The sequence below is a fragment of the Squalius cephalus genome, assembly GCF_949319135.1.
Source record: "Squalius cephalus genome assembly, chromosome: 13".
NCBI lineage: Eukaryota > Metazoa > Chordata > Actinopteri > Cypriniformes > Leuciscidae > Squalius > Squalius cephalus.
The window spans coordinates 11872781-11900347 of NC_137134.1; the positions used below are offsets into that span (position 1 = coordinate 11872781).

A 27567-nucleotide genomic window follows, 5' to 3' on the forward strand; every position below is an offset into this window, starting at 1 on the left:
ACGGACAAGGAATGAGAGGGCAGACTACGTGAAACATCACTCCACAAAATAAATACTATCACGATATCCAGCCCTTAAAATCCCCTCAATTGTGAGTAGAATTGTATTGCAAATTATGACTTCAAAGCAATGAACATTTGCACATTTGAACATTTTTGTTAATATTCTTTTTCCTTAATAGCTTGTATTAGAGTTTGAAAGCATACTGGATGCAAACATTGAAAAGAACATTCTGAAAACTCAAAAGTTATTAATGAGTGCCACAGAAGAGAAGTCGGGGTGGATATTTGTGCTGAGTTGGCTTAAGCGAAAAAAAACCCATATTGAATTGGCACACAAAGGTAATATAAATGAAAATTGAATCAATTTGTTTTTATGGATAGTAAATACAATTTTGCAATTAACAATAAATATTTTTACAATTTTACATTTAAGGTCTCTCAATGGCTGCTGCTGTCCTGCTGCTTCCACTTTTATTCAAAGAGAGTCCAAGATCTCTATATCTTATCCCACTATAGAGTGGTGCAGGTATGACGTCGGTCAAAACCCCACACCCTGGTTCCCTCGAGATTATATGGAATTTTATAATGGGGGTTTTCAATTTATTAGTAAAATAAAGCCTGTGGTAAACATAATTTGACAACATTTTGTCACCCATACCGAAAACGCGAATTTTGATGTGCATATGCAGTTTACAGTGTAAAACAAAATGTCAAAGAAAGTATCATCAAGTTATGTTTAGCACAGGCTTTATTTTGCTCATATATTGAAAACCCCCATTATAAAACCCCATTGGAAACACTCAAAGGAGCCAGTGACAAATGACTCTTCTGTGTTCTGATGTCATTCTGATGCACCATTCTACATCAGCAGCAACATCGAGGGAGTAAATGAGGAGAGCATTTTGGGGGAACTTTTCCTTTAATGGTGTCCTATAAATTTGTGTATAATTTAAATGTATAATTACATTTTACCACTGAGATCCACTTCTAATAGTATTCTTGCAACCAAAACATTCATTATTAGTTTTATGACTATATTTAGACTAGATAGAACATCCTAATATTCAGCTAATTTCACCAGTTATGATGTCACAAAGTCACAGATTTCTTAATGACCAATTATTATTTTTTTTACTTTTTTGAAAATGTTTGAAAAAAATTATAATCATAAATGGTGTTTTAACTGCTATATATCATTGTGCCTTATATAGCAGGGTTCCTCAAACTGTCAAACTGTCCTGCAGAGTTTAGCTCCAACACTGATCAAACACACCGTAAATTTACTGTGTAAAGTTAACATGTAAATCATTCACACATCCTCGTACACTAAAAACATATAAGATTAGACAATTAATTACTTGTAAGAGTACATATGTTATTTGCATTATCATTTGTCCATGTTCACAACTATATGTTGGCAAAACGATCACATTTATGTAAATAATGATTTATTCATCAATAATTACTTATTACTATTTATCAGTACTACTACTACACAGCTTAGAACATCATTTCAATACAATATTGAGCATACATAAGACCACTTAAGTCACTTAAGACCAGCGCATGTGCATTATAACCCAGAGATCGGCACTGCGCATGCGTGTCAAACACCATCCAGTAGGCAGTATTGGATCTGATCCAGCTACATCATACAGGCTGCAGCGAGGAGTGTCTCACACCACGAAAGTGCGGACTCATAGGAAGACCACGAGTGCCATTGGGACATACGAATTTGAACAATAAATTGAACATATCAATTTAACAGATGTTATCAGGAGGGACAGATGTGCTTGTTTTAAATACAAATTATATTTTTCATCAAATGGACAACAAAGCATTGAAAAGGATATTGCTGTGTGGACGTTGTTTATTTGTTAATTCCAAACTATGAGTGAAGAATATCTTACCACCGTTCCCTGGATTAAAGAAAAGCCACTACAGTGAGTACAGTGAGAAATTTTACTTGAGGATTTCAAGAGGAAAGTTGAACAGGAAATAATGAGTAAAATTGGGACAGTATGGAATATTAAATGAATATTATTGGAGAAAAACAGACTGAAGTAGTGAGTAAACAGCAGTTCATCAAATCTAAAATATGAGAGTGAAGCAAACCAAACCGAAAAGGGCAAAAAAAAAAAAAAAAAAGAGAAGAGTTCCTTGTTTATTTTTTTTTATTTTTTTTTATCCTTTATTTCCTTGGTACGGAAGCGTATTGCATTCACTTGAGGAAAAAAAATCTACTCTGTTTTTCTGAATTAACGAGTTAATTATCTCAGAATTACGAGATAATTTTTCATGAATAAAAAGTTTTTGCTCTGTTTTTCTGAATTAATGACTTAATTATCTCAGAATTCTGAGATAATTTTTTCTTGAAATAAAAATATTTGCTCTGTTTTTCTGAATTAATGACTTAATTATCTCAGAATTATGAGATCATTTTTCATAAAAAAATATTTTGTTCTGTTTTTCTGAATTAACGACTTAATTATCTCAGAATTCAGATTTTTTTTTTTTTTTTATTACAGTGAAGATGATCAGAGTACAAATGCACATATTGCCTGAACCATATTAATAAGTTTAATATTTTTAAAATTGAAACGAAAAGAGGCAGGGTTGTGTTATTATATATATATATATATATATATATATATATATATATATATATATATATATAGGCTAATGTTACATGCAGTGAATATAATCAATACGCGTTGCCTGAACCACATTTGTGTGGCTATAAATGAAGTTTTATGTAACAAAGTTCGGGAGGAGCATGTTCATGTAATCATCCAATCAGCACAAGAAGAAGCCAGTATAAATAAAGCCTTCCCTTACCTCCTGTCTCATGACAAATTTCTCAGCATCCCGCCACCACCCCATCACCTCACATTCAGATGGGTCTGCTCATAGATATCCATGATCTATACATTCATAGGGGGGAGTACTCTGGGGTCGGGCCGAATTCCGAGCTCGGAGCCCTCCCCCCGGACAGCAAGCCAAATACGCATTATAATATTACATCAGATTTCATTAACATGTGAACTCGTGAATGTTTAAGATTTCTTTAAAAGAAAACGTAAAGAGGAAGTGTGGTGTTTTATAACATATTTCATTTTATTGTTGCCTAAAATGTACATACAGAGATAACCGGAGTAAACCTCTTTTCTATAGGCAACATCATCATCCCCAGAAATGAGCCCCACTACTGTTGTATCATCTGCAAATTTAAACATTTTAACAGAATCAGTGTGTGATGTGCAGTCATTTGTGTATAGCGCTAAACAATAACACTAGGCGACCTTGAGTGTCCAGAAAGGCGCCAAATAAATAAAATGTATTATTTTTATTATTATTATAGCGGATATAAAAGAGGTGACAAGACACACCCCTGGGGGGCTCCAGTGTTAATGTACTTAACATTGGAGATGTTATTACCTATTTTGACCACTTGTGTTCTCTGCACCAGAAAATCCAAGATCCAGTAACATAAGGAATTATGGACCCCCATTTGTTGAAGTTTCAGAAAAAGTTTGCTGGGTAGGATTGTATTAAAAGCCGAACTATAATCTATAAAAAGGATCTTTGCATAGTTGCCTGGGGCCTCCAGATGCTGTAGAATGGAATGGAGACATAAGGATACAGCGTCCTGTAGGCAAATTGGAAGGCGTCGAGCCTGACCACACTGGACAGATGTTTACATACTATTCTCTCAAAGATTTTCATTATAACAGATGTTAGTGCTACAGGTCGGTAGTCATTCAGGCAACTTATGATGGGTTTTTTGGGCACAGGAATTATGACAGCGGACTTAAAACATTGAGGGACAGTGCATTCCCTCAAGGACCAGTTAAATATGTCTGTGAGGACTGGGGCCAGTTCATATGCACAGTGTTTAATAGTAGCAGAGGATACGAGGTCAGGACCTGCAGCTTTCCTGCAGTTCTGCTTTCGTAGTAAGAGCCTAACCTCATCCTCCTCTATAACAAAAGGAGGGCTGGGGGTATTGATGTTCATTGATTGTGTGATGTCATCAACATAGTTTCAGTCAAAGCGACAGTAAAACTCATTGAGACTATCAGGCAGCTTTGGATCATCACTGACCACTGGCGCTATGCTAGTATAGTTGGTAATCTGCCTCAGACCCTCCCATACCCCTCTATTGTCATTAGCCTCTAGTTTGCTTTCCAGCTTGTGCCTGTAGTCAGCCTTGGCCTTATTAACAGCTCTCTCAAAGTCAAATTTACCCGCCTTGTATAAATCTCTATCCCCACTCTTATAGGCGTTATGTTTATTTTTCCATAGATGTTTTATCTCTATGCTAAACCATGGCTTATTATAACCATGGCACACATACATTTTCAGCAAAATTGATATAGGCATTAACCACCTCAGCAAATTCATTAAGATCACAACATGACTCTTTAAAAACAGACCAGTCTGTATATCAAAACAGTCCTTGAGTGCACAGATTGCTTGAGAAGACCATTGTTTAACTACCTTAGTTTTTGTTTTTACAGATTTTAATTTCTGACGATAGACAGGGATCAGAAGGACAGTGTTATGGTCTGACTGCCCCAAGGGAGCCCAGGCTACTGCAAGTATGATAGAAGTAAAGTCCCTTGGTAGGTAAAACGGTCTGCATTTTATAGTAAGCATCTCGAGAACTGGGGAGCAGGCCTGTGCGATCACTGTTGTGTCCGTGCACCACCTCTCGTTCACGTAAAAACTTACACCGCCGCCTTTGGCCTTCTGGGAAGCCTCGGTGCGGTCGGCGCGGTGGGGGGTGAAGCCATCCTGGTTAACCGCCGAGTCAGGAATGCCAGCGCCAAGCCAGGTTTCGGTGAGACACAAGATGGAGCAGTCTGCAATGACCCGTCTGCTATTGATGAGGATGGCAAGCTCATCGCATTTGTTGACTAGTGAGCGAACGTTGGAGAGTAGAATGCTCGGTAGTGGAGATCGATGCCTCCGGTTTAAGCCGGACCAGAGCGCCAGCTCTTTTGCCCCGTTTCCTGGGCTTCCGCTGGGGTTTGTGGTTGTCGTGCGCCCGCCTAATCCTGGTGTCTGCAGATCCGATAAAAACATCTTCAGCGTAAGAGTCCAACTTTAGTTGATAATTTAACATATTGTCTCGTATGTGAAGGAGGGCCAGCCTTTCGTATTTTATCTGCCCAAAGACGTAATCCACTCGAAAACATAACACTAACAAACATATCGACAGACAGAGCAGCACTGTGTCACCATAACCACTGCGTTATGTGAGAAAGCGGTGTTCTTTATAAAAGCAGCACTTCAGAAATAGTTGAAATTGCATTTATTAGGATTCATGGGATATTATAAAAAATAATCCAAACTATAATAGCCTAGCCTACATATTTTAAAATTGTATCATATATTACTGCCACAATAACCATATACAATTTTTTAAATGGTTATGTGGCAGCAATATATGATACGTACTTTCATCTCATTTTTGTTCGCTGAGGTGGAGCTGCGATGAAGTAGTGTTCTTAAATACTTTCCAGCATTTCAGTAATAAAAGTGTACATCTTACATACGGTACTCGGTAGTGATCAAAAAGGATTTAAACAGTGAATTTTGAATCTCTTCTTGTAAACTCATTTTTACGCGGGTTGGGCGAGAAAAAACACTGACATTATGGATTCGGACGGCAATAAAATCACTTACCCCAGTAAATGTTTAAAATACCGTACGAGCCCATGATAAACAATTAGCGTCCGAAAAGGACTTAACTGACAGTCTGCTTTCACTGGCCTTTTAAAGCGCTCCGCGGACGGCGCCGTCTTTTAGAACAACTATTCGCCGTATCGCTGCCATAGTTTGAGCAAACTGTCATAACTGACGACAGGAAGCAAATGCAAGTAAACTCTTTATTGAAGACAATAATAATAATATAGTTCCAGAAGTAGATGCAGGCGGGTGGCGCAGGAACTAAGATTGTCAACACGGAACAGATGGAGTGAAGAGTTGAGTGCACTGGTGAAAGGTGGTGACGTAATCCAGACAATGAATGAAATCCAACAAAGAACATCGAACTGGAACAAGGAGGCACGAAACTGGGTGTCTAAGGTGTCTCTAGCTTCCTGAAAACATCAAACACTTCTTACAACTGATTTTATACAACTTATTTAATAATTTATCATTTATATTTTCTAAAACACAAAATCACAAATGTATCTCGTTTAACACAACCAATTTAAAATGCATCCCACCCCAATTACCTAACATCCCATCTTTAACCCTAATTATTCTCATTCCTGCTTATTTACAAAGCTGCAAGTATCTTGTGGAAAGCAAAAGACGGCCTGCCTGAAACTCATCTGACACATGAGGGAGCATATACTAAAAATAAAAAGCTTTTAGTCTAGCTACAGTCTTGGCACAGAATTGCTCATTGTATGGGACTTGTAGGAGAACTTGCTGTGATGGAGCCCAGATGAGCAGCTTACAGGCCCTCAGCCCTGTACAGAACATGCCAAGCTGCACTTGCACATTGAAGCCCCATGGACCATTTGGCTGCAGCTGAGGTGTCCCCTCCACCATCTTCACATCATACCTCTGACTTCTGAACAGGTCCTCTAGAGACTCGTCACTTTTAAGGAGAAGGCATTTGATCTCCAGCAGTTCCTCTTAGTTCAAAACTCCATCGGGGCTTGCTGACAGCCAGGGGTCGCTTGCACACACGACTATGCCTCTGTGGCTGACTGTAAACCCACAACCCTCTAGCCACTGTATGGCAGATGCCTTGCTTTCTAAGCCATGGTGAGTGGCCGCATTGCCATGGAACCTGGGGTAGAGGTGCTCTCTGAGAAAGGTCCGAGGGTTGACTCTGATGGGGACCTTCTTTGCAGTGCTTGCAATGATTCTAAGTTTATGAGAGTCATGCCACAAGTGAGTGGAACTTTGTTCAAGAGTTACACGTTCCAATGCTGTACATTTGTTGAGATCAATGGCCACAAAACTGTCATAAAACAACATGCACCTCTGGAAGATGTTGGTGCCATCATGGTCAGCGTGTGGTGAGGATGCAGGCTGTTCTGGCTCCTGTGTCTGAGCAGCACTCAGACATTTGTGTAGAAGGCTTGACACAGGCAGTCGAAGATGCTTCAGACCCTCTCTCAGCTCACCCTGGGAGCAAAATGAAGGAGTGGGAGGCAAAGGGACATTGTTGGGCATTACCTCTGACATCAGTACATCAGTGGCTCGGTGGTGGGAAAAGGTGATGTCCATTTACCGCTTCGAGCAGAGGTTCCTCTGGGTCCCCACATTGCAGAGCCGCTGCTCATCTGTGTAGGCAATGCCAGTGAGCCCACTGGACACAGCATTTTCCACCTTTGACCAAACATATGCACTGATGAGCTTGTATACTTAAAATATATTTCAAAATTTTCACTGTTGTCTTATTTAAAAAATTTTAAACTTAATGTTTACTTACCTTATTCCACATATCAGGTGATAGCGTAATTAGACTTAATGTTACACTTGTACATGTAGGCCTGCCAAATTTACCTTTACCTTAACATTTGCATATTCAGTGCATGCATATTTCTTTCCAAGCATATTTTACCAATTCCAAACCACATCAATCTTAATAATTAGCATTAATTTTGTATTTAATTATTTTTAAGTGACATATAATTGTTCATGAAGACTGGAAGTGAAAAACGCCTTTTATTCAGATGTGCATAAAGAAAACCTGCTTAATAATTATGCACATCTAAAATACACAATTAATAGTAGTTAAGATTGATGTGGTTTGGAATTGGTCAAATGTGCCATCAGAAAATCAAATTGCATAATTATGCATGCACTGTACTTACCTGAACTCCATTCACTTACCTTAATCCAATGTACAATTAAGAGATTTGACAAGATACTTAGCCTGCCGATGGTCATCAGGTCATCAGCTGTCAGATGTCATAAACACATGTTAATATACTTAAATATATACATTTATAACATTCTTATGTTAACAACACGAACGTTGCAAGATATTATCATGAATAATAAATACTAATAATGTGTGTGATAGTCTTACCTTCCATAATATAGAGTCTGCGTGGCTACAGGACCTTCCCAAACCAGCGATGCACGAACATCCAGTAGTCTCCACTGATCCCTGGTTACTAACTAGCACCCACGCAGAGTGGTTTGGACTGCTCGACTGACTGGGGTGCACATTTGCTTTTAAAAAGACGAAATCACCCTCACTGTGTAAAAGTACACGACCCACTTTCCCACTATGTAAATATTGATAGGCCTCAGTACTTTTATAATTTTTCATTGCTGCTCCATCAACTCCTTCTGACAGGACGAAGTAGTTAAATATGTCCCCATAGGTTACCTCAGGCCACTTCTTCATATCGTCTACCCACGATAACAATGACGATGGGTGGGACAATATGAGACGATCTGATCTTCGTATGAAGTTTTCTCTGTGCTCCCAATTTAAAACATTTACGTAATTTGTCATTTCGATAAAGTTTTGGCAAGCTATAAACAATCTTCTAACTACTGAACTAGCTACCGGATGTGCCGTGTCAGTTTAACGGAAGTCGGATGACAAAATGCGGAAGCGCGAAATTTTAAAAGTGGGCGGAGCGGAATAAGGTGAATATGCGCCCTGTCCACTGATCTAAATAATTAGTTGTTACGAGTACGACTTATTTGTCCCTCGATTTAATAAATCGTGGACACGTTTAACTAATTCCATCCCTCATTTTGATTTAACGAATTACAACGTGGCCACAATATAGTAAAACGAGGGAACAAATTAGTAAAACGTGCTGAGGTAATATTAATTCGTGGCCACGAAATAGTATTCACCTGAATATTCACCAATTCACAAAAATATAGGTCTTTAGCATTCACTATTTAATTAATAGTATCAAACTGTTTTTACCTGTGAAGATAGCTCTTCAGTGAAGGCCGGCTAGTGTTCTCGTACAGCTTTTTATTCCTTTTGCAAAGAAATTGCCATTTTTTAATAAGCAGGAAAAATATCTGCGTGGCGGGGGGAGCTGCCACTTGACCTGTGCCTCAACCCGTCACCACTAGGGGTAGCTGCCACTCGACCCGTCACCATTATATGCGCCTGCCTCGGTCACGGATCGCCTGCCTGGGGACCTTACACAATAGGTGTTATTTAAACAAAATGCGGCGCGTGTCCCCTGTAGCTAGCGGGCAAGAACGGTACGCACAATAGGTCAATATTCACCATTAACTAAATGCTTTTCAGTTAATTCTTAAACGTTTGTCTGCTGTCTGTTAGCCGTAACGTTAGGGTTTTTCGCCCATTTTCGTTTATCCGGGAGTGACGCACTGCCAAGATGCCGACGGTCGGCTACGCCCACTTTAGTAGTGATGTCCGGTTCGTGAACGAATCGTTCTTTTGAACCGGTTCTTTTTAGTGAACTGGTCGAACCAGTACACTAAATCGGACTGAATCGTTCGAAACAGTTCGCGTCTTGCGTCAGCACTGATCCACAACAAGTTACTAAAGTTACTCACTTTCGGACATGCCTGAGTCCTGACAGTCCCTTCGACTCAAAATAAACCAATATCCCGGAGTAGGCATATGTTACTCCAGTAAATCCAACAGTTCACTGAACTGAGACATGTTGTGCTGAGAGAAGTGATGAGCACGAGCAGTTGATACTGAGCATGGTACAGCGGTTCTCGGACCACCAGTACAGAACCGAGAACTGTTTCTTTCGGACGCGTTCGATACGGAGAACCGATGAGCTGATGAGCTGAGCATGCGTGCAATTCTTTCAGAGGGACGAAATGCATGTTTCTTAAGTATTTTATTGAACATCAATAAGTGTAACAAAATAAAAGATGTTAGAAACATGTTTATCACATCGGCTACTGCCTTTTCGCTGTATTATTTTAAAGATTGGAAACACAATGAATGGATTGTAAAACGAAACATTTATTTTTATAGCCTACTAAAACATTATTTTCTGGAACAGATCATTTAATCTCTAAGTAAGTTGATATACATTTTTGACGTAAACTCTTGCCAAGGTTTCAAAGGGTGCAAAGTAAATGTTTATAATGTGTTAATCAAAACATAACGTTTTAAACATACTGGAGACATGCATCGAGTTTTTAGTTTTGTCGACAGAAGGCTATAGACTAGTAAGGTTTCAGTAGTTCTCAGCTCACACACAGGCATAGGTATACGGTTCTCGAGTCAAGAACTGGTTGTTGCAGCAGTTCTCGGATCACCAGTACAGAACCGAGAACTGTTTCTTTCGGACGCGTTCGATACAGAGAACCGATGAGCTGGAGAGACTGCGCATGCGTCTCTGAACCGAACTTTCTTTTGGCCAACTGATGCTGTGTTTATACTGTCTATGTGCTGTGCTGTGCTGATACATGAGCACGGGTGAACCAAGGACTTGAATGAGGGGCCGATTTCGGCGAAATGTAAGTTTATTTAATTACAAAAAAAAAAAAAAAATGATGAAGGCCAGTTTATTCACTTCAAGACATGTAAAACAGCCGCGTTTGCGCATCGCCTTAGGCCTAACAGGGTTCATTTTCAAAACGTAAATGTAAGAAACCTATCCAAGATGAGTATGACGATGAGTATTTAACTGAAGTTATGATTACAAATGGCTTTATTTGAATGGATTTTTATCCGCCGGGATGATAGAATTGACGTCATTACGTGATGACGTAAAAGAACTGGTGAACCGGTTTTTTGAACCGGTTCATTGAAACGAACTGTCCGAAAGAACCGGTTCGCGGAAAAGAACCGGACTTCCCATCACTACACTTTAGGCTTCAAAAACGGTCTTCAGAAACCTATGGGTGACGTCACGGACACTACGTCCATATTTTTTTACAGTCTATGCAATTGACACGCATCCCGCGTTTACTTCTACTCAGGGCCGGCCCGCGGCATAGGCGGAAAAGGCAAATGCTAGGGGCGCCACTCATCCATAGGGGCGCCAAAATGAGTGAACGAGTGAATTTTTTTTTTTATCTTTTTATTTTTTTTTAATAATTCTATTTTAAAACCATTACTTCAAAATACTACCAAATAAAAAAAATAAAAATAAAAAAAAACTCCACAAAAACTTAACTAAGTCCCCCGGCACATCAATCTTCCCCCGCCCAGGGAGTGCTTGAAGTGCGTCAGAAACAGAGCATGCGCGATCAGTTGTTGGTAATTTGTTGTGTAGCGTCGCCCCTTGCCGCATCTAATGTAGACAGCATTGCTTTTGTTTGAGGGCGCTTAACACACTCAGGCACCCCTGCAGAAACGGGTCTGGCAGCTCGCGCCAGGTCTAGACACGGTGAAAGTTACCTGATTGTGACGGATGGCCGAATTTACATGACACATTATAAATTAGCATTATAGTCTGCGATAGATAGGCTACAGTGCCAAATAGAAGAGAAGAGGATAAAAGGGGATAAAGACAGAGGTAAAGTGATGTAGTGAATGAACAGTTTATCTAATTGCATAGTAGTAAGATACTATAATTTAATGGCAGTTATTTTTACCTTAAACTTTATGCTAGCAGTTGTTCTGAGTTTTCCAGAGGCCCCAGACAGTGTGATTTTGTAACGATCAGGTCAGTTTTTTAGATGCATTTTTCATCACTTTTTTAAATTAATGTTTTACTCTACAGTTGTGCAGTTTTTTGGGGGCGGGGGCGATGTGGCTTTTTTTTTAAATATTTGCCAAAATTAGTAATGATATTTATACAGGTTTATTAAAAATAGCAAAGTTTTATGTAAAATTCACATTAAATCTGTATTGTAAAATGTGTGACACCTACTAATGGCAAGCCTAATCCGTCGCCGTCAGTCCGTGTCTATTTTTGAATGGGATTAGGGATTAGCTGCAGGACACTTTATTATCTTTCGGAGTCGCGAGAAAAACAAGAAGTGTAGACCTACACATGGATTGTATTTTCTGTATGAGAGTTTGGAACATTAAAACCAGGTATAGCCTATGGGTTTTTTATATGTTATATGTTTTATATGTGTTAAATGTTTAATGTGAATTTTCAGTAGTAATACAGTACAGTGCTGTTTTCCTTTATTATTAGTTCAAATTTAAAAACTGGGCATGTATGTATCTATCACTTCCAATATAACAGTTTATATATATATATATATATATATATATATATATATATATATATATATATATGTAGCCAGTGGCGTCAGGTACTGGAGGGAACTGGAGTATGAAGCAACAACAATCATATAACGTTCGACTACACCACCCGGTATATACCGGGAACTACCAGCAGATCAAAAAGAAAAGAAAAAGAAATAACACTTTACCAAACTTCCATATAAAGAAATAGGACAAAAAAATACAAAAAACAAATACAAAAAAAAAAAAAAAAAAAATACACAAGAAAGCTTAAGGGAGGGAGATGGACTGCTGTGAGCCTCAATTCACACACCACGCTTAATACCCACACACAAATTCACTCTGGTGAGGTCACTCAAATAAACACGGCACTCAACGTGAACCCCATTAATCAGCAGCTAAACCCCTCCTCTGCACACTTTCCCCCTCACGCCGTTTGTGAGGGGAAAGAAAAGATAAACAATAAACACTGATTAACTGGTACTAGCCAGCCCCAGAATAAAGAAACAGTCAATTCACAAACAAGAAAAAAATAAGAATACACAAAAACAATATTCAAATCAATCTCGTCTTATAACTCAAAATAAATTTAAACCTAAACAAAAAGAAGAAATTACATACAAAACACAAAAGAAAATAAAGTAAACACAAGACAAAGAGAAAAAATCTCAATTACAATTCGCAGCAAAACAAGAAACCATTCAAAATGAAACAAACGGGACCATGATCGCCTGCACACGCGAAGAGCGAGCCAGCAAGAAAACCAGCCACGCTTCCACTTTTGCTCTCACTCTTCGGGGAGCAATCGTCCGGGCCCGCACTTATAAAACACACACACACAAAGTTCACTCCAACAAAACAATGACCGGAATAAGCCCAGACAAGGCAGCAGTGCGTTACGTCAACAGACGCGCATCTCGTCCCGTAATATAGAGGTGAAACCCTTGATCCTGTCACTCAATCTGTCAAACATGAAACAGAAAAATTACAAATAAAACACTAAAAGAGACAAACCACGCGAATGGCTCTCATACATACCGGAAGATGTTCATAACACGGTGCTATGCACGGTCGCTGACCATAACATGCAGTGGGTTGTTCGTTGACGAGCTACACAAAGACTCAAGATAGTAAGCAACCATTCCATTGACAAAGAAAAAAAAAGAAATCCTCAAGGCAAACGTACAGTACCAACCTCAAAGCCAGGGACAGCCTATGCACAGCAGCACCACACAGAGACGGCACTTCAGCTACTCTCCCATTCATAAATGGCACTTCCGTAAAGGGGCGGTGCAGGTGACAACGCATCCCCAGTGACAAAAACTTCCCCATTTTATACCATGACACCAGACTGCTGATAGGTTCGATGTTTTCACATGACACTGGCCAATGATCAACATGGGTACACTGCACCCTGCTACATATATATATATATATATATATATATATATATGAACAGTCTCTGGCTCGGCAGACGTGACGTGAAGAGGCTCAGGCTCGGCAGGGCTGACGTGAAGTGACTGAGGCTTAGTGAATAATGCCAGTTTGCGGAGCTCTTCTGCAAAATCCACAGTAAGAGGTGAACCGGCCAGCAAAAGAGCATGGATTATATACTGTTGATTGTATAAGTTTCCAGCCAGGGTGATGAAGTGGCATAAGGGAGCTGAACGGCTCGGATAGTCCTCCACAGAAAAATATCATTAGTCATACTTCATCGAAAAATGCCAAATGTGCCAGCTCAATAAAGTCTCTCACGTACTCCTCTATGGGCCGGTCTCCCTGACGGAGACACATAATCTGTGCTGCTGGAACTTGGTGTGGCGAAGTTTTCTGTTACGAACTGCTCCGAGACACGAAGGTTGAGATCCAAATGCAGCTTTAACACTAGAACTCCCAAGGCGGTCATTTTGACCGTTTTTAAATTTTACAATGTAATAACTTTGTTAAAATAAAATAAATGTGGCTGTAGGACTCTGACTTTTCCTAAATATGTGTATATTTTATTCTGACACTGTTATTTTATTAAAATCATAAAACACACAACAGTTCTGACTATTTCTACCTAGAACTACCATAACGGTCATTTTGACCGCACGCGTTATAGATATCATAAGTCCGCTACATTGCAAGTTTCGCAGAGGGACTTCATCATACGACTGGCGAGCGAACTTCACTCCGACCACATGGAATCAAAAGCCATACAACTGGAGAAACTGCAAACAAAATAAAACCAAGGAGATGTATCAAATGTCACAACGTGTGTGGGAGCTGCACGCGAAAGGCGGTGTTTACCTGTGTGGAATGTGCGTAAGCGTCAATGATGCGGTATGTTTGCGCCGTTCAAATGGGCAGTTAACCTGATTTTGTTCGTTAATATTTTTTGTTCACTGAAACTAATCGTTCTGAAGCAGTTCGTTTTCTTGTTTAGCTAATGTTCATGTTTTTTTCTTAGCCTGTTTGTGTGTGTACATTTTCACATTCATTTCAATTAAAATTGTGTGTCCTGTTTATCATTACCTATCATTGTAGATCCATTTATTTTTAGATTTTGTATTGATTATTGAACTTATTTACAAACAGGGCTGTACTAACTGTATGAAGCTTTGACGTTTCCTAACTTTTGTGCGTGTCTATTCACGTGGTGAGTGCGGTGAAAAAAAATATTATTTTGATGCAAAATGTTCCTCAAATAGAGGCAGCACCTGTCGGGGCAATCTTTCTTTTGTACTTGTTTTAAGGGCTATGACGACAGGAATTAAAAGCTTCATTGGAAAAGAGAAGGTTAACATGTACAATAGATATTACAATATCGAAAATGACGTTCAGTACGGCCATATGAACGTCAAAGTATGAACGGTCAGAATGACCGCTATGGTCGTTCTAGTAGTTATGGAATTCCGGTAGTTCTAGTGTTAATTAAGGGGCAATCCAGACACGTAATCCAATATACAGGCAATAGGTCAAAACACAGGTAGGCCATAGTGATGTATGACACTGAAGCTTCGATCGCACATGCGACAATTTCTAGTGAAGCCCCGTATCGGGGTGTGTATTGGTTTACTAGAGACACGTGATTGATGACAAATGAAGCCTCACTTTCTGTACAATCACGTGCGCGTTTCGCTTTGGGTGTCAGAAGGCTGGAAGCCCAGATCTTATTTAACGAGTCATTGTTGGCTCAGTCTGGTTGATGGGTTTGTGAGGAGAGAAAATTAATTTATTTAATGAACAAATCAAACACAAACATGTAAGGCTTTTATTTATAAACATAACATTGACATTATGGAGTGTGTTGTGGTTGCTTCATCTGCTAGAGCTTCTAACACAGGCTTCTTGGCTGCTTTATTTTAAATAAGCACCAGATGGCGCTGTTCTCGACACTCTCGAAGCTTTGAATCTTTTCTCGGAACAGTCAGGGGAAAGTGATTCAGTGATTCATGAGGCTTCATTTCCCCATCCCTAGTAGGCTGTCCAAACAAACAAACAAACAAACAAAACGGGCAGGCAAAAGAGTAATCCACGGAACAGGAGACATGAAACCAGGGAAAATGCTCGGAAATGCAGTGCAACAACATACAAAACTTTGCAGTGAGTGAATGAGTGAACATGGTATAAATAGGCTGAGACTAACAGGGTAATGAGACACAGGTGAATGCAATCAGTGATGATGAGTCCGGGCAGTGAGTTATGGGAAATGTAGTTTGTGAGGGAGTGATAATAGTCTGGTGTGTAGTAGTCCAGCTGGTGACCATTACAAAATCCAATTTCTCAGCTATTCACATTTAAATCTGCATATTTATAATAATTACTCCAGGGCGTAATTATTTACTTTTATAAAGGCCAATTTTTTTAGCTTTTTAAATGTATGCATCATCTTCCATGTCAAATGCTTAAATTTGATCAATAAATTCAGTTATAATAAGACACTATAGGGCTACCTATCAAATTAAACAATATACACTACAAAATTACAACTTCAATAAATAGCCAGATGTGATGAGACTGATGTTTTAAATAAATGTTTGAATATACAAGTAAGAAAAAAATGCAATGATACTTTTAAACATGAACCTAAACCGCCAATATGTGGCGGGAAATTATCGTCTTAATGAGTGAGTCACTGAGTCATTCATTCAAACGAATTGTTCAAAATACTGAATCATTCAGTAACAAAACACAGCGCTGAGCGTTGCTTTCCTTTAGAACTATATTCGTTGGCGAAATAGAACAAAACAGTCCATAATGTGTCTAAAATGTGAGTAACTTACTTAATATTAACTGCTTGTTAACTGAACTACAAAACTTCTTCAGCACATTTTCTTTTCTTCTTCTTTTTTTTCACAATTCTCTCAACATTTTCATTTTTCACTGAAGACATATTAACTAACAGCTAACTATGATCATATTTGTCGTTTTCCCATTGTTTCAAACAGCATTTATTCCTTTCAGTCTGATATAATCAGACAACTTCTCAGGCAATCATCTAGTTCTTTGGGGTCTGTCCTATGTGTCTCTCAGTTTTTGATGTTCCCCCCAGCAGTCTTGACAGCGGGTCTGAAAAGTTCTGTCTGCCAGATAAGTATGTGACTCTGAAATTGAATGGCTGTAGTCGGAGTATCCACCGTTCTATATGGTCAAAGGATTTGAACGGGGGCTGTATATGGCCTCTAGCGGTTTGTGGTCAGTGACCAGCTCAAATTCTCGTCCATAAATATAAGCATGGAGTCTCTCACATGCCCACACGAGAGCCATGGCCTCTGTTACACAGCGACTCACATTGCATATTGGTACTGTTTCCCCTTTTTGGGTCTGAACTAAAACAGCTCCTAGAACCACTGGGCATGCATCCACGATCACTTTGGTTGGCGCATCTTTATCAAAATATGCTAACATGCTTGCTCTGGCCAATTCTTCTTTTAGTGCTTTGAACGATTGTCTATGTTCTGGCCCAAACTCAAAGCATGTCCCCTTTTTTGTCAAGCATCTTAGTGGTTTTGACAATGTTGCAAACTGCGGGATGAATCTGCTGCTGTAGCCCACCAGACCTAGGAAGCTCCTAACCTCTGAAGCCGTCTTTGGTTCTCTTGCCTCCCCTACAGCTCGCACCCTTTCTTCTGTTGGACTGATTCCTTTCTCAGACAAAAGAATTCCCATGAATATCAGTTTGGTCATGTTAAACTGGCACTTCTCAGAGTTCAATGTCAATCGACATTCGCTTAGCCGTTTTATGACCGCATGTAAATGCTGATCGTGCGTTTCTTGGTCACAAACATGAACAGTGACATTTCCTCATATTTTCTACGCCCTCAATTCCTGCTAAGGCGTTAGCAATCTCGTGTTGATACTGTTCGCTGGTGGAGGATACACCAAAGTCTTATATAACGATATATGCCATTATGCACCACAAATGTAGTGATCTCTTGTGATTCAGGGCTGATCTCCAGCTGGTGGTAACCCCATTTAAAATCCAGCTTACTGAATATAGTTGAGCCATTGACGCCTTGGAGAATCTCATCCACAGTAAGGATGGGGTAACGCTCCCTCACTATGGCACGGTTAGCCTGCCTCATGTCCAGACACAATCTTATCTCTGAGTTGGCCTTTGGCACAATGACCACAGGGTTCACCCATGGTGTGGGACCTCTGAAAGGTTCAATGACGTCATGTCCATTTGCTCCTTTATTTTCCGCTCTACCACTCTCCTGAGATTAAACTGAATGTGTTTGAGTGGCTGCGCTACTGGTTTCACACTTGGGTCTATGTGTAAGGTAACCTGGTTGGTGTTTAACTTGCCGACCCCGCAGAGATGTCAGAGCCTATTTTTAACACTCCCCGCCTAACAGCTGTCTCTCTTCCTAAAACGGAGTTCTCCTTTCCCTCACATCACAATGGATTCAGCCTGCTCTTTTCTGTTGTATATGTTCACCTCACATTTGAATTCACCCTTGACTTCTAGAGGTTGGTTTGAGGAGTATAAGTAGAGCTTTCTCTCAGTTTCAGGAATGTAGGACTTGCATCTAATTTCATTCCTCCCAGGTGTCTTCATCTATTTCATTATTCGTGGCGCCTGAGTCAATTAACAGTCTTAATTTTACTCCACCCACAAGAAAAGACAGCCTCTCTGACAATGTATTCTTCTGGACAACAAATGCATTATCAGTTTCCTCTACATTATTTACACCATTCTTTTTTGGGATTTTTCATGCGACACATCTTTGAAAAATTTAAAAAAGTCTTTTCCATTGCATTTATGACATAGGGGAGCGCGGGGAACAACGTAACACGGGGCTAGTTGTAACACACTTGTTTTAAATACTTCCACACATGCTAGGATGACGAAACTTAGTGTATTTACTAGTTGCCATATCAACACTATATAGAGAAAAAATTGTGCCAAAATTAAATTTTTTTGGAAGATATCCATAGACATTTATTAAACCATAGCAAAAGTACATTTCTTACTTAAGTAAATTTTTCATCTCTATTTTTTGTGTTTATTTAAAATTAGACAAATCTGATATTATTTTAATCTCCAATATGTTATTTAACAGTTGAGATAGCTCTTTAATGTTTCGCTAACTAGCAGAAGACACTAGCAGGGTTTAAATCCCAGTTGTGCAGGTGGGGCATGTTGTAACACTGCGTTACAATGTGCCCCTATTAGAAATATGCTATTATATTCTATAGTTTTATTAATTTTATTGAGAAAACGTGAGAAAAAGGTGAATAAAGACTGAGAGTCAATGTTCAGAAATTACTAATTATTTATTTGTTTTGAACTATGTTGTATAGCTGTGTTTTCCTGTGTTCGTAGTCAAAACTCAAAAATGAGTTTATATTTAATTATTAAAAATTGCCATTATTTTATATGAAAGAGTTTTTTAATTGTATTTTATTTAGAAAATATTTTAGTTTGTTTTGTATTTTTTTTTTATTAGATCAGATAACATTTTAAGCTGTCATATGTCATGTTACAATGTGCCCCACACATGTTACAATGTACCCCACCTATGGGGCATGTTGTCACATTTCACTTCCATTCTTTCGGGGTATATCCAGAAAAAAGTACATACTGTATTAATAAAACAAAACCACATAATTGTACTAGACATGTGGGAAATTAATGTGGGAAAAAATAAATACTCTGAACCATAAGTAGATTTACACAAACTGAGAAAGTCAAAAAGCGTTACTTTGTGCCCTGCTCTACCCTACTTGACCTTGTGCAGGGCATGTTTGGTCTCTGCCTTAATGGTCCTTTTGTCCACATCTGTAACATTTTCTATCCACTTTTTCATCTTTTCTCTCTGCAGGTCTTTTTCTGGTGTACCCTTTAACTCCTTTCTCTTTTCTGTCTCTCTTTGGTGCAATTCTATTAAAGGGTCATTCCACCCGTGGAGACATGAATGTGTATTGAAAGTGGGTCATTTATGTAGAAGAAATGTGAAATTATTTTTGAATTTGGAGCTTTCTAGACTGAGAAAAGCCAGAAAATGTATTTTTGGCTTATGTGGATGAAAGACAACAACTCCCAGAATGCACTTGCTTCGCTGCCCTACAAGGCCATTCCCAAGCCACGCCTACCGGTAAGACAGCGCAGTTGAAAACAACAAGGCAAGGCTAGGCTACGAGTGAGTCTCCGTGACGAGTTTGCCCAAAATGTCCGGGATTCGGCTTTTGCGTTCTACAGTCGCCATTCATCATGTTTACTGTGGCGAGCAGGACGAGGCTGAGGGGCGCGGGAGAACGGCGCGAGGCCGGTGGCGTGATTACTGATGACCGACACCTGTGAGGCACTGTTCTCGTATCTCGCACGGAGGAGCAGGTATTTTCTTAGCAATGGTAAAACACACATCAACCGATCACGCCACCGGCCTTGCGTCTTTCTCCCGCGGCGCTAGCCTCATCCTGCTCCCTGTATTACTGTGATTACTGATGAGCGCGCCTGTGAGATGCACCGGTCTCATGGGCTATCTCTCACGGAGGTGCGGGTATTTTCTTAGCAATGTTAAAACGCAAATCAACCGATCACTTGTTTAGCATTCATGTAAACATTACATTCAGATTCACCAATCGGGGTGAATTCAGTTAGATTGAAACAAGAGGTGAGCATGTAAACAATGAATGGCGACCGCAGAAAGCAAAAGCTGAATCCCGGACATTTTTGTCGATCTCGACGGCCGGACATGTCCGGGAAAAAGAGTATGGTAACCCCTACTACTCAGCTTTCTTCGTCCATGTTTTCTGCAGGTTTCTGTCGGTGAAATCAAACGCACTGGCACTGATCTGTGATAGGTCTGTTAGCGCATTAGGTCCAACCCCCTATGGCCGGGTTTGAAAGGGTGGATCTAGTGCTTGTAGTCTTAACAGAAATCCCCCCCTCTTACACTTCCTCCTACAATGACGCAAAATCACGATTTTTGCATCATTATAGGAGGAAGTGTAAAGAGGTAAATACAGATTTCTCTCGTCTCGGGGGAAAATGAAAAAATGTTGCATGACCATTCAATAGTATGACTGGGTTTCTAACAATGCAAAGCTTAATGCAAATGGGTGAAGTGTCCCTTTAACTGCACCTGTTTCAGGTTTCAACGACATTGCTGACATCTGCCCTGAAGAACATAATCTGACGTGCATTTGCTAAAAATAGCATCTCTTATCTGATTGTCTGTGTCCACAGTGTAACAGTCTTTTATCTTCCGCTGTTTAGTCACGTCTGTTGCGTCCTCTGAGATGAAGAGTCCTTTTCCATCTGCATACAGTTCGAAAGACATTAGCCATTCATTCTTCTGGATCCTGCTTTTCTCTGACATTGTTCCTGTTCACGATGTTAGTTGTACTGATTTTTTATAATTTAATATCGCCAGTGTTACTTCTCTGCCTTAATTAAATAAACACATGGACACACGCTTTTAGGTTTCAACTCTGTGAACTCTCACTTCTTTTTTTGATGATTTTCCCTCTGCCCTCACTTTACGGGCAACAGCGCCCTCAGATACTTAAAACAACCCTAGTAATCCTGATACTTGACACTTCCCTTGATATTTTTTATCACTAAAGTTTTAAGCTACTTGTCCGGGTGGTCAAGTAAAATTCTCTTTCACTTGATTTATAAATAAGACTGGGAAATCATGTCCCTATAAAATAAATAGCCTATACACATGTATTTTTATGTCTATGCGAGAAATTACCGATCCATTTCACTTTGTTCAGCTTATTTTACCACATGACAGATGGGCATCGATGAATTATGGAATATAGAAATGACACACTAGCTTTGATTAATGATGAAAAGGTTTAAAAATCTTAATTGTTTAGCTTATTTTTTCCTGCAGTCGAGCCACAGACATCAAAGAGTTCCCGGCCGCTGATGTAAGAAGGCAGTTTGGTCACAATTATGGATGTGGGATTACTGATATAAACATTTTATTTTTACAATGAGCAGAATAATAACATCAAACAACAAAAAGCAAAAAATATATTGAAGGCGGTGTCAGTCAAGTCCGAAGACACACACCTCCCATAGCAACGTGTCATGGCAATGACTTCTCAGACTGACAGATACATAAAAATATATGGGAATTTTCAGATTTTGAGCACTTTGTTACTGTTCTGTACACAGTGTCATTTTGATTATAATTCAAATGCATTGTTTTATTGACCACAATATTAATGATGATAATTGTTGAGATTAGTAGACACTTTTGATTAGTTTTGAAAAAGGGCAGGTGCTTGAGGACCTAAAGCCCTCCTCTGCTCTGCTGCAGTAATTTGTGCTGTGTCATTTCAGCAAAAATGCTGCAGTTTTACAGGTCAGCACTGAATCAGCTAAGCTATTTTGGAAACTATTCAATAACACTTAAAGCATTTGCTCTAGCCTCAGTGCAGAACACCAATACATGTACTATTGGGGTGCAAATAGCCAAGCTGTGTGGCCAGTGATGTGTATACCTGGTGCAAATAGTCACTTTCGTAATGTTAGTTATCTGCTGTAAATATATATTTTTTTGTTTTTTACAGCTTCTGTATCTGTGTGTTTGCAGTATTGATTAACAAAGGTGAGTGTTGCATGAAAACGTACTCGGTTCTCTCTAGAGAGGGAACGAGTACTGCGTAATATCTTATGCTAGGGAAAAACCTCTTTTCCACGAGATACTGAAGCCAAAAAATTATCCTTAAAGCTACACTGTGTAACTTTTTTAGTTGATTCTTAGCAAAAAACACTTAGTTCTTTCAAAAATATATGTGCTCATTAATGTATATTTACTTCTTTCAAGTAATAAAGTATTCTCTTAAGTTTATAATCTGCCATTGAAAGTACATACGGGTAAGGGGTTCGAATGCCGGTCGCCATGTTGCCCCTCCATCTTGAAACTACATTAGCCAAAGAGGGACATGCCTGTAAATTCAAGCTTCGCCTTTTGCGTTTTTCACTCAGTGACACCGTGACGAATGCGAGGGGGAGATTACTCGCGATCGAGTGCCGGCAGATTTGAAAGATAGTGTGTGTGTGTGTGTGTGTGTGTGTGTGCGTGTGTGCGTGCGTACTCACATTTGAAAGAGAGAATTAAAACGTCAACGCAACAGACAAATCAGCAAGACCATAGTCAATATTGGAGTAACTTTTCCCAGATGGAAAGAGCTCATGAGGAGAAAAGATTTTAAAACGGACGCCGAGGTTGCCTGCTTTCTTCTCGACAGGTAATTCAGCCTGTTGTAATTCATTTGTGTAAATTCGAAGTTTTATAGTTGCTTGTCTAACCATAGCATGGTTGTGCATAACGCCAGAACGACCTCTATAACTTCATCCTCGTGTCAATAGTGAAAAAGTATTGTTTACCTTGTAACATAAATCTGTGCTGCGACGGATCACAGGTAATGAATAGTTTTAAAGGCGCAATTTTTTAAGCTATATATAAAAAAGGACACTGAACGTTTTAGTTATTTTTAATAGCTTTTACTTTGTACACATTGTAACGTTAGCCTAATCTGATTATGCTGGGATAGCCGATTCCAAGGGTGACGTTTACCTCCTGACATCTGTCCTGTAGTTTTATTCATTTTAGACGTATTGTTTATTATTGTCATGGACGAAGTGATAACTGGAAGCCATGTTAATCTTGGAATAATGCGGCCACCGTAGGAGTTAAAACGCCCTCGGAATTGAGAGGAACAGAAACTAAAATTCATTGGGTAGTCATATACAATTTCACCGCTAGATGGGGGTAAAAATCACACAGTGTAGCTTTAATTTTGCAATAATGTAAAACGCATTGCAGCAGCATGCAGACATGGGCGAGACAGCTCGCGCGCCCATTGGCTGCTCTGCGGCAACTGCACCAGCCTATCGAGAGAGGCCCCTCATGACGTCAGAACCAATGAGGGCGCTTTGCGCCCAATACGTCATGTCCCGCCGAAAGAGGGTGGGGCCCGGCTATAAATATAGCCTCGAGAGGCTGGTTTGACCAGTTTTTCATCGCCGAAGCAAACCAGAGCGTGATGCATGCACGGCAAGATACGCAGTACTCGTTCCTTCTCTAGAGAGAACCGAGGTTACGTTAGTAACCGAGTACGTTCTCTTACGAGAGGTTCTCTCGTACTGCGTAATATCTTACGCTAGGGGAACACAGTGTAAAACGCCGTGTGTGCTTGAGATACAACACTAAAGTCCCAAGGGCAGGTGCCCGGGGCTCATACAGTGCCTAATCACACGGGACTCACAGAGAATTTGGGAAGAGGGTCTAGAATAGCATCATTCCTGTAATATAGAGCTCTAATAAGAGCAGATTATATCAAGTGTTCCACACAGCCAGGGCGAACTCGGCCTGGACTGATAAATATGGGGGACTTACGCACTGCCCACAGAAGTATATAGACGATCAGTGATCGACGCTCTAGCAGTTTCAGCATCCTGAGCCGATAGCATCGGGCAGGCAATACTGAAAATTTAGACCGAGAGCAACTTAACTTGTAAAGCGGGAACCTCGAGGTTATAAAACCTTATAAATGTAGACGGGGAGGCCCAGCCTGCCGCTGTCAGGCTTCTGGGTGGATGAAGTAGGAGACGAACACGAAGATGATGAATTCCAAGGTTTTAATTCTCAATATTAAACAAATACAAACAAAAGGGAGCGTGCGCTCAGAACAAGGATAACCTAACATTAAACATTGACCGACAAGTGAAGAGTGAAAACCAGGAACTTAAATACACACACAGATGAACACAAGACAGGTGATGCAGATAATGATGATGAACCGGTGGGTAATGAAGGGAGTGAGTTCAGGTGTGGAAACAAGGAGGATTCTGGGAACTGTAGTGCAGACAGGACGATGACAGACAGTGAATGTGACATTACTCCCCCCTCCCGGTAGGCGCGTCCTCGCGCCGTAGAAAGACCAAAGGGGTGGGAGGGTGGGCGCCCTGGAGGCTGACGGGGAAGACAAGGCAAGGGAGACAAGGCAGGAAGCCTCCAGGGCGGAGCAGACTGTGGGTGTGGTCACGGTGGAGCAGGCTGTGGGCGTGGCCAGGACGGAGACGACCCCTCGGGCGGCCACGGCGGTGAGGACCCCTCGGGCGGCCACGGCGGTGAGGACCCTTCGGGTGGCCACGGCGGAGAGGACCCTTCGGGTGGGCAGGGCGGTGATGTCCCCTCAGGCGACCACGGCAGTGAGGACCCTTCGGGTGGCCAAGGCGGTGCGGACCCTTCGGGTGGCCATGGCGGAGAAGACCCTTCAGGTGGCCATGGTGGTGAAGACCCCTCAGGTGGCCATGGCCCCTCGAGTGGCCAGGACGGAGCCCTATGGCCCCCCCCAAAAAAATACTTGGGAAAAGTCCCGGGTACCAGAGAGGGCTCGGTGCTGGGCAGATCCAGCGACGAGGGCTCGGTGCTGGGCAGATCCAGCGACGAGGGCTCGGTGCTGGGCAGATCCAGCGACGAGGGCTCGGTGCTGGGCAGATCCAGCGACGAGGGCTCGGTGCTGGGCAGATCCAGCGACGAGGGCTCGGTGCTGGGCAGATCCAGCGACGAGGGCTCGGTGCTGGGCGGATCCAGCGACGAGGGCTTTGTGCTGGGTGGAACCAGCGGTGAAGGCTCTGTGCTGGACGGGACCAGCGGTGAAGCCTCTGGGCTGGACGGGACCAGCGGTGAAGCCTCTGGGCTGGACGGGACCAGCGGTGAAGAGGGCTTTGAGCTGGGCGGGACCAGCGGCGAAGAGGGCTCTGAGCTGGGCGGGACCAGCGGCGAAGAGGGCTCTGAGCTGGGTGGGACCAGTGGCGAAGAGGGCTCTGAGCTGGGCGGGACCAGCGGCAAAGAGGGCTCTGAGCTGGGCAGGACCAGCGGCGAAGAAGGCTCTGAGCTGGGCAGGACCAGCGGCGAAGAGGGCTCTGAACTGGGCAGAACCAGCAGCGAAGAGGACTCTGAACTGGACGGAACCAGCGGCGAAGAGGGCTCTGAACTGGGCAGAACCAGCAGCGAAGAGGACTCTGAACTGGACGGAACCAGCGGTGAAGGGTCTCTGCTGGACGGAACCAGCTGTGAAGAAGGCTCTGTGCTGGACGGGACCAGCGGTGAAGGCTTTGAGCTGGACGGAACCAGCGGCGAAGGGAGCTTCAAAGTCGGCGGAATAAAAGAAAACAAAAGCTCTGCGGGCATGGCGCTGTCTGTCACAGGTGCAGCGGGCATAACGCTCACAGTCTCAGGGGCGGCGGGCATGACGCATACTGCCTTGGCTTCGGCAGATCTGGCGTGAAGTGCAGGCTCGGCTGGACTGGCGTGAAGTGCTGGCTCGGCTGGACTGGCGTGAAGTGCAGGCTCGGCTGGACTGGCGTGAAGTGCAGGCTCGGCTGGACTGGCGTGAAGTGCAGGCTCGGCTGGACTGGCGTGAAGTGCAGGCTTGGTTGGGCTGATGAGAGGAGGGAGATCAGAGAAGTCATCCCTGGAGATAGGTTCGATTGTGCAGATATATCGCCCATATCCTCCCCTGTGACCTCCACGGATACCCCGGAACACAGCTTGGCGGGTTCCCACAAAGGCCTGCCTCCATATCTCCATCTTTTTCTTTATGGTCGGTCAATCTGTCAGGCTTCTGGGTGGATGAAGTAGGAGACGAACACGAAGATGATGAATTCCAAGGTTTTAATTCTCAATATTAAACAAATACAAACAAAAGGGAGCGTGCGCTCAGAACAAGGATAACCTAACATTAAACATTGACCGACAAGTGAAGAGTGAAAACCAGGAACTTAAATACACACACAGATGAACACAAGACAGGTGATGCAGATAATGATGATGAACCGGTGGGTAATGAAGGGAGTGAGTTCAGGTGTGGAAACAAGGAGGATTCTGGGAACTGTAGTGCAGACAGGACGATGACAGACAGTGAATGTGACAGCCGCCATACAGATATCTTGCAAGGCAATCCCACTAGACCAAGCCCACGACGAGGCCATGCCTCTCGTGGAGTGCGCTTTGACACCTAATGGGCATTGCAGGCCCTTAGATGTATAAGCTAGCGCTATAGCATCGACTATCCATCTGGATAAACTCTGTTTTGACGCGGCTAGTCCCTTAGAACATCCGTTGAACAAAACAAAGAGCTGCTCCGTCTGTCTGAAAACGGATGAGCGAGACACATAGGCTCTTAACGCCCTGACCGGGCAAAGGAAGCCTGCGTCCCCTTCCTCTTCAGATACCGGCAGGGCCGACAGGGAGATCACCTGTGCCCTAAACGGTGTATTGAGGGATTTAGGAACATTTCCGTGCTTTGGTTTGAGTATGACTCTCGAGTCATTAGGTCCAAACTCCATACACGTCGCGCTCACTGAGAGCGCTTGCAAGTCCCCTATGCGCTTCACTGAAGTGAGAGCCAGAAGAAACACTGTTTTGAGAGACAAGTGTTTTAGGTCTATTGATTGTATTGGCTCGAATGGGGCACCTTTCATGACTTCCAGAACCGTGGAAAGGTCCCAAACGGGAACCGAGGGAGGTCTGGGAGGATTCAGCCCCTTAGCTCCTCTAAGGAAGCGAATGACCAGATCGTTCCTTCCTAATGACTGGCCAAGCGTTGTTTCAGCGAACGCTGCTATGGCCGCCACATAAACTTTGAGCGTGGATGGGGCTCTGCCCTTATCCAGAAGCTCTTGTAAAAAGGAAAGAACCTCCGACACCCCACAGTGTGAGGGTGAAGTGCCACGCGCTGTACACCAGCTAGTGAATACAGACCATTTTAAGGAATAGAGCCGTCTCGTAGATGGAGCTCTAGCCTGCGTGATCGTGTTTAACACTCCCGCTGGGAGGTTAACGGGTACCCGTTGATGGCCCACACGTGTAGGGACCAAAGCTCCGGGCAAGGATGCCAGATCGAGCCGTTTGCCTGCGAGAGGAGATCCCTCCTCACTGGTATCGGCCACGGGGCGGT

At 41.9% G+C, this 27567-nt stretch overlaps 1 protein-coding gene across 2 annotated transcripts in view; it reads left to right on the forward strand.

Annotated features, from left to right (window-relative positions):
* Window positions 1-1680: 1680 nt before the first annotated feature.
* LOC307169392 (V-set domain-containing T-cell activation inhibitor 1-like) overlaps window positions 1681-27567 on the forward strand; it is a 32205-nt gene continuing 6318 nt past the window's right edge. Inside the window, exons 1-2 of one of the 2 annotated variants that reach the window (XM_079890010.1) lie at window positions 1681-1945; window positions 22168-22205. In XM_079890010.1, coding sequence (XP_079746136.1) covers window positions 1893-1945; window positions 22168-22205 — 91 coding nt within the window. In that variant the 5' untranslated portion in view covers window positions 1681-1892. Of the gene's footprint in view, window positions 1946-11914; window positions 11989-22167; window positions 22206-27567 lie in introns of those variants that run through there. The other variant, XM_079890011.1, reaches the window with a different exon arrangement.